The 9,021-nt window shown below is 35.6% G+C and overlaps 1 protein-coding gene across 1 annotated transcript; it reads right to left on the bottom strand.

The window, feature by feature from the left end:
- Nucleotides 1-4,799: 4,799 nt before the first annotated feature.
- On the bottom strand, nt 4,800-8,166 carry LOC111616675 (UPF0183 protein C16orf70-like). The gene is made up of 6 exons (XM_023358059.1): nt 7,893-8,166; nt 7,711-7,823; nt 7,568-7,644; nt 7,359-7,499; nt 5,355-5,525; nt 4,800-5,288 (listed from the first exon to the last, which is right to left on the bottom strand). Exons 1-6 carry the CDS (start codon nt 7,976-7,978, stop codon nt 5,145-5,147), a joined length of 732 nt encoding a protein of 243 aa, XP_023213827.1. The 5' UTR covers nt 7,979-8,166; the 3' UTR covers nt 4,800-5,144.
- Nucleotides 8,167-9,021: the final 855 nt, after the last annotated feature.

The raw sequence follows: 9,021 nt of genomic DNA, 5'->3' as shown, positions 1-9,021 counted from the left end.
CCTTGTATCCTGTATTATTCCTTAGTACAAATAAGGGTGTGTGTGATGGCATTGCCCACCAGTGGCCAAGTGGTCTTCATACCAAGGTGCTAAAATTTTATTTATATTTTCCATATTGTTGAAAATTATTTATTTCTGCTGTCAATATACATTAATCAGAAGAATAATATACACATTTATACAATTAATAAAAGTGTTAGAATTTTAATGAAATTACACGGAAGAAAGTATAAGGTCGCATGATATTTTCTGCAATTATATTATTAATAACCAATGAATCTTCCTTTATTTTGAATAACCTTTATCAGTCTTCAAGCTATCAATGAAGAAAGTTTATTTGGTATGGCACTGTCCCATACAACACGGGGGATACGTTCCACTTTACAGGAAATTGCATTACCGAGATATGCATTATTGGATAATTTTATGCAAGTTTACATCTATGCCTAGAATTTAAAGAAGACAACATATACCTCTGGATGACAAAATTAGAATTTTGTATGAGTTCTAGTTGCCATTCTTTCTTTGCATTATGAGGAAACGCACCGTACATTGGGATTTATCTCNGTAACAGTGCGCCCCAGAGAAGGCAACGGGAAACCATTCTGGGTACTAACTTTCCCTAGTAATGCCTTGGCGTATTTACTAACTACTTACTAATCTACGCCGGGTGTGGCTGAGGTCGGGAAAATCCTGATATGGCACTATGAGATGAGTGATGGCATTACAGACAGTTACAAGAAATGGTAGTCGGAAAGTATTAAAATAGATTCGTGTTTATTAAAGCAAATAATAATTATTTCTCTTAGTAAGAATGTATTATTCTCTTTTATTAACTTTTAGAACTTATCCCTATGATTTGTATTAATCCTTTGTTTTGCATAGCACAATACTTTTTTGGAACCTAACTACCATGTTATACGGAGGATACCTGTACTGGGTACTTGGTGGTCGACTTATACCTGCTGTGTATGTTTAAAAGAGAATTTAGAGATAAAAATCTTCAATGGTAATTGATCTGTAGATTATACGATTCAAATTAATACATGGAAGCAAAGATTGAAAGAATGTAACTGCTAATGCATCTGTGAAGTAAGCAGAAATTGAAGGTTTGGGTTCTGCTCTACGTTGATCTTCTATTCCAAATTCCTCAAAATTATTTAATAATATCAATGACGAGACGACAGCTTAACCTTACGATTGATTAAAATGAAAGTATTTTTTGTGTAAGTCACAATTAGTTAAAGTATAATGAACGTTATTGTGCTACGAGGAGTCTCTAGAATCCACTACACGAATTTTATAGAATGGGATAACACATAGCATGCTTTCCATAATTTGAAATTCAACAACTTTTCCTCAAAGTTTTAATCAAGAAAAGCTGTATAAATGTTCTTTTCTTTGTCCGAACAGCATAGAATTTCACTAATTCAGTTGGTGGATCACCAGTGGTCCGTGCACAAATACCACTTTGAGAACCAGTTCTAATATACAAGATGGAGTTGCCATATGAAAGCATGAAATTGTAAAATACATTCTTTGTGAGCAATAATTAACCGAATGCACATAGAGATGCATTCTTTGAACATTAAATGTACAAACACTAAACACATATATTGAATTTATTCCTGGTGATCCGTGCTTTATGGCTTTATCAAGTAAGTACATCAAGTACAAAATATTGGGTGTGGTGTGAAAAACAGTGGAAAAGTTATCCAATTGCAATTGTGTGAAGTTTCAAGGTTGCTAGCTGTTGCTGGAATCGACAAGAGCATTGTCCCATTTATAGTCAAACTCTATATTCAGCATGCTGTTGGTACCAAACATGCTGCTACAGCAGAAGTATGTGTCTAACAGAGTGGAAGACAGCAAACAGTGGAACTCCACAAACTACCCTTGCAAGTAGTGCTGCAAGAGCAGTCGAATGTGTCAATTTTACAGCTACTGGTCTGTAAAATCGACCCATAGTTAGTGTTAAACAGCTACAAGAATTTGTGCACTTAAGAACCACAGACCAAATCTTTAACAATGCATACATAAATAAATGCTTACTGGAATTAATTAAATAAAATAAACAAACACTTTTCTCTATTCCAGCATGATGTTTACTGCATTAAAAAATGTTTACGACCGTTTTAAGCGATCTTCCTCAGTTCAAATTCGAACCATATAACAAAGAAAGTATTTGAAAAATACAAAAATTCAAAGCGCTTATTCACAACTTAACTCTAAAGCGCATGCCCGTAGTCATAAAATGTATAGATTAAACCAAAATAATTAAAAATAAACCAAAAAAATTATGAATCAAGTAATATTATAAAAACAATTAATAACACCGCCTATGCGGTTGCAACAGTTAATCTATGTTATCATAAAAGGACCTCCAGGCTGTTGATAAACCTTTCAGCATCCCTGTGATTGATGCACTGCGCGATCATATGCGCCTTGTGTATCTCAACTTTTTCCAGGTGTTTCACCTCTTGCGTTGATCTTGTAGGTCTAATAATCGCTGCCTGATCCCAGTATACTGCAATTTCTTGCTGCGAGGACTGTGCTATCAACGTTTCTATACACCGAGTATTTGTGCTCATGAATCCTTGCAATCAATGCAAAGCAGCAAGAAATTGCAGTATACTGGGATCAGGCAGCGATTATTAGACCTACAAGATCAACACAAGAGGTGAAACACCTGGAAAAAGTTGAGTACACAAGGCGCATATGATCGCGCAGTGCATCAATCACAGAAATGCTGAAAGGTTTATCAACAGCCTGGAGGTCCTTTTATGATAACATAGATTAACTGTTGCAACCGCATAGGCGGCGTTATTAATTGTTTTTATAATATTACTTGATACATAATTTTTTTGGTTTATTTTTAATTATTTTGGTTTAATCTATACATTTTATGAGTACGGGCATGCGCTTTAGAGTTAAGTTGTGAATAAGCGCTTTGAATTTTTGTATTTTTCAAATACTTTGTTCGTTATATGGTTCGAATTTGAACTGAGGAAGATCGCTTAAAACGGTTGAAAACGTTTTTTAATGCAGTAAACGTTGTGCTGGAATAGAGAAAGGTGTTTGTTTATTTTATTTAACAATGCATACATAATTCTTCTCTCATTGGAAGCAATAAATGAAGTTGCAACCCGTTGTAGCATACTGCAGAATATAAGTCTAATTAAATTTAAAGTCATTAATAAACTGAATTTACTAAAAGATATATATTAAATTGTTTCAAATGAAGCAATGAATTCAAAGAAAGAATAGGAATAACAATCAAACTCATTTTGTACGACCATTCATTGAACAGGTTTGTACTTCATTACAGCTTCAATTTGTTCGTGTTGCTATTCGCATAATTAAAGACAAGACTCAAAACTTAGAACTTTAATAGCTCTTTTGCTTGTCAAGTGTATTTTTTATCATTTAAATCTATAATACTGAATGAATGTTGCATGAAAAAATGTAAAAAAGAAAACTCAAATAATCAGTTCAGTTGAATTAATCAATGTACCTTCAACAGTGGTACAGTGATTCATTCAACTGAACTGATAAATAAAGTAACAATTTCAACTATTCGTGGTTGAAAATGGCCTGTTGACCAAGTTCAAAATGTTAGTTTTGTTTGAAGTTCACCCACTTAAAGGTGCATTGATTAATTCAGTTGCGTAACCAAGTCCTTATTAGTGTTCATGACAACTTCTGATCATCAAACTAACAATAACAGGAAAATTTTTCTTTTAACATATGAAGAAACGTTGATCAAATACCCTCAACAAAATGTCATTTTGAAGTATTAAGACAGATAATATTAGAGAAGTTGCGGCCGACGTTTTCAACGTGAAAACGTGTACGTCGGACATTCAGTGCCGCTTTCCTAAAGTCCTAGAAGTTAGGCAATAGTGTTTGGAATGTCGAGCAAGATTCCACTGACTATCCAAACACCATTGTCAAACTTCTAGGCTTATAGGAAAGCGGTGCTGAATGTCAGACATACATGTTTTCGCATTGAAAACGTCAGCCACAACCTCTCTAATATCAACTTACAACACTTCAAAATGCCTACCTAATGGCAGTAACACGTAAAACTATCCTGAATCAGAAAATGGAATTGTTTTAGTTTCTGTTTACAGTTTTTGAACTTTAAATAATGTATACAGGGTGAATATAAAGTCCGTGTACATCTACATCACTGACAAACACAGCTAGCTACAGCTACAAACACGATGTATACTTATAGTAAAGTGCTACGAGATGAGACTGCTTGCAGCAACTCTAGAGATAAAATTTAGAAGTTAACACTCTTACTCAAATACAATGCACAATAAGGCAAAAGTCTATTACAAAGTTGTTGAGTATGGCTGAGTTAGTACAGATGGACACCCTGCATGCATGAATAAAAAGCTTGAAATGGTAATTCGTTGGTATTCAATTCCAAATACTACATCACTAATGCTATCACGAGCCCACCGGTGGCCGAGTGGTCTTCGTACCCTAAACACTGGGAGTTCGGTCGTGGGTTCGCGCCACGATCGGACAGGCTGGCTGCTTGCAGTTTTCCGAGTTTTCTCCTTGCCAATAACGACTAAATAGGAGGCCAGTTCCCCATAAAAGTCCTCCCGGAAGGCATTCTTTTCCCTCGCGTAACATCACGCCCCAGAGAAGGCAACGGGAAACCACTCTGTGTACTAACTTTCCCTAGTAACACCTTGGCGTATTTACTAACTACTTACTAATCTGCGCCGGGTGTGGTCGAGGTCGGGAAAACCTGATATGGCAATATGAGATGAGAATTCTATCACAAAGTATAGAGAATGAAAATGCACGCTAGACATAGACACAGTGTATTATTCTAATAAGCAACAAGAAGCTCCATCCCTGATGCAAATGTGTATATGATTTGTAATTGACTTTTTTCTCATATTGTGCATCATTTATGAGAGAGGAGTGCTAACTTCTGAATTTTCCCACCATGACACTGCAGGTGGTCTCATCTTGTAGGTGTAGTCACTTAAGAACATGATGTACAGTTACATTGGTGTATAAGGACTACTATGTATCACGTACATAAAACTGGAATGTGATAAATGTAGTGTCTAGAAATTGTTTATTGTTTATGAATGTATATAAGAAAGCTTGTAGAATCATAACAAAATTACCTCAAAAATCATATCTTCAAATCCGAAAGAGAACGTTGAACCAAAGGGGTTTGTCGTGTTGGTGGACGTTCTGTTTAAAACTACCGGTAACACAGACAATTTAATGAGTTTGTGCTTCACCGAATCCCACTGGAACCAAAGAAGGTTACGTCATTCTCTAATTGCAAACAAAAGTTACTAATAGAACCAACTTACCTTGGTGAAAGTTGTAATAGTCAGAGTTTCGCTCTTGTTTTCTTTATTGGTGCAATTGATATCAATGCTGAGATTGCAACGAAGATAAATGTTAAAATCATAATGACCGGGATAGTTTGTGTGCAGGATGAATTTCTTCACTCTGTGAATTCTCGCATCGAACAATATGTCCTGGAAATTAAAAAGTGGCATCTACAGATTATAATTTTAAACGTAAATCTAACATCAGAATCTAATCAGATTATATGGAGATGGGTGGAAGAGGGGGCAAACTTGCATTTATTGAAGCAGAGCATTACAGAATCCTCTTCTATGTGGCTTACATTATTGTGTTCATTTTCGAAATCTGTTTGATCAATTTTTATAAAACTTTGCAATTATCAATTAATTACTATGAAGAATCCAAAACAAATAAATAAATGGAGATCCATGACTTTATTTTTGAGATATACGGCCCTAACAAGAGTGTGTGCAACAAAGCAATATCATGTGATGTCCCAAGGTTGCAAGCACATCTTCTGCCTGGCTTATAGAATTGAGTTCATTCTCAAAGTTTGATAGGCTGATTTTGATAAAACTTTGCATTTTATGTTGATTGCATTCAAGTGGTGCAAAGATTGTCTGCATGCCTGGCCAGTGCAAACATCTCTTATCCCTGACAGGGTACAAGGATCGCCTCTCCTGTGACTGGCAGGTACAAAAATAGTCTCTTTTGTTGCAGCAAATGCAATGTTCACCTGTCTGCATCTGTCAGGTACAAAGATAGCTCAATTTTATGACTGAAAGAATCACTGAATCATTTTCTATTTTCAGTTGAATGTGAACTGCACCACTATTTGTAGACAGTACACTTCGACACACCAACAAATTGGGTGACTTCATTCACTTTGTGTCTGTGGGCATGGTCAAAAACGATAGCTCGGTTTTTCTACTCAGTAATGTCTGTCATATGCCCATACTGTGGACTCAATTCAACACTCGCATTGAATTGTCACACTTCAGGAGACAAAAATGACCTCACAGACTATGTCTGTGCTATTTATCTCACAACAGTTCTCTCACAGCACCCTACTCCCATTTTTATTAGGTGTTACTAATTTTTGTGTGATATGCTTATATATAACTTATGTGGAAGCCATAGTATGAGTCTAGAAGAGCCCCATTGGCTGGCAAGCTGCATTTGGCTACTGTGGGTATATACGATACAAACACAATTAAATGTATCAGTGTTTAAACTTGTCAGGACTATGCTAGGCAGTACACATAACTGACAATAAATCTGAGGATTAAAAAATTCCACATAATACAAGAAATACTCAAAAGAATTATAGGAGCATCTTTGTAATTTGTCACTTTTCACAGTTCAGGAATACTACAAAGTCATATGACGGAGTAGGCCTTTATTTTGAAGCTCTGAATAGATTTGGTTTTGATTTTTATCCAATATCAATACCAGAGAGACAGTTTTACATACCAAGGTAAAGAAGATCCTCAAGATAATGGTTGACTCTGTCATGTGACTTTGTAGTGTGACCAATTTAGTACGAAAAGACATCCTGCATATGTGAATAGTAGGAATAGAAAGTGTAAAATGCAAATGTGCATGTCAAGCATGGATGGTAAAATGTGTATTTCTTGTATGTTCATTCATGTGTTTATTTATAACTTGGGTATTTGTCATTTTCCTATCTCTTCATGCTTCATTTGTTACTGTGTGTTGAATGTTGTGCCTCACTTACATATCAGTTTGTAAGGACTTTAATATACATCCTGTATATGTAATTGTATATTGTTTGCCCTAAATCGGTGCCTACGTTTATAGGTTTGAATTTACAACTTGTGACATAAATTTAACCTTTGTAAAACAATGAATGGTGCCATCATGTTTCAGTTTAATCAACAAGCACACATAAAGATGCTTAGCAACACTGTGCATAAACCACGAGTATGCATGATGTTGACAAGCACCAGCCTATCCTATATAATTTTATAATATTAACGTACCATTCCTAGCGTAAAGAAATTGTAGAAGTAATCTGACGAACTGTAAGTTATTAATTTGTGAGAATTCGGCAGGTGGATCTTCATTTTATCGTCCGCTTTATAAAAGACTTTATTTGGCGATCCGATGGCTGAGCAGACATCCTGTTAAATAACTAATTATTTGTAAAAATAATTACAGTATTATTAATGTCGTAATCCACGACACTCACCTGAACGGTGTCTCCTAGACTTAAAACCTTTGTTACAGTCTGTTTCCTTAATTCGCGTAATTTGTTGGAGCCTAGTGCTAGAGACAAAACGCTATAATTAATATATAGAAAAGTTAATTTAACGTTAGTTAAATGTCTCTTACCTTCTGAAATTAGATGAAGTTTCACGCCAACTGTTTTGTTTTTTTCTCGCAGCACTTCCAATTTATCCAAGTAGCAATGGTTATAAAAGTTTGATAATGGTAATGACGGTGGCCTGAAAATACATTCGTAATTATTTAGAATGCGTGAGATTGGAGTTATTTACGTAACTGTTCTAACTTACTTTGTTTCGGTTAAGTTGTTCCCACTGTAAATACACATTTTCGCAACCGTGGGTGAAGTACCGAGAGGAAAATGGAAACTCTCCATTCCCTGAGTGTAATTTGGCTAATTTTCAAATATTTAAAGGAAGAGATAATGAATTAGTATGTACATTAGTTTCTATCTTAATTTAAGTTTCTATTACTATAAATAAACTTCATGTGAAATATTATAAGAGACAAACGGTTTCCCCTCTTTTGTGGAACTAAGAGAGCCTTTTCCCGTACCCAAGAACATCATTTGGTTTACAGTCAAACTCTGGCAGGTAGCTAACTCATTGCAGTGTAGCATCAGCATCAAACATTAATGCTGAACGTTGTTTGACTTTGGAGTTGTTGCTAGACCTAAAGTGTGTGCCTAGTTTGATGTCTTGCAGAACAGAGGGCAGCAAATGTAGTGCGGCTCTGCAAACTCCACTGTTTCTGTGCCAAGCTGCTGTCGGACTACAAAATGAGCCTAAGTTTACCATTTGTACCATAGTTTCTGTGAAAGGAAGAACAGAAAATACAGATGCTCTTTCTAAACAATAGGTAAAATTATCCAGAATTTCAAAGTGTCTCTGAGCAAATTAATCATCAAAGAGCTGTATGTTTTAATTACCTGAGAAGTGTATATTCATCACTATGTTTAGCTTCTTGATAAAAAGCACTGAGTTCAGCGTTAATACGATTTTTCTTATATCGCAAGTACTTTCGATAATGGTAATGACGGAGGCCAGAAAATACATTTGTAATTATTTACAATGACCACAGACGCATGCAACGTCCCCACACTCGACTTGCCCGAAATATGGGTTACTTTATACCAGCGTTTAAATAGCAGAAATTGCCAAGAGTCGCACAATTAGTACGATCGCTCCTCAATGCATGCGTTGCTAGTCGTGTGGATTTAGTCGTGTTAGATATTTCGAACGCCCGCAACAGCTTGTTGCACGTGACTAACGGAATTACCGAACGTTATAATTTAGAAATTGACAAGAAAAATTTTTGCGTTTTCTACTTGAAACACACTGCACGTTCTAATTTTCAAATCTGTTCTTTTTTCGCCTGAGGACGACGATATAATACTCGTCGAAAGTACTTGCGATATAA

This window comes from Centruroides sculpturatus, unplaced genomic scaffold (assembly GCF_000671375.1).
Source record: "Centruroides sculpturatus isolate CEXI.00-Female unplaced genomic scaffold, Cexi_2.0 scaffold3709, whole genome shotgun sequence".
NCBI classification, from domain to species: Eukaryota; Metazoa; Arthropoda; class Arachnida; order Scorpiones; family Buthidae; genus Centruroides; species Centruroides sculpturatus.
The sequence above is the reverse complement of the archived record's forward strand: the minus strand, read 5'-3'. Positions and strand labels throughout refer to the sequence as shown.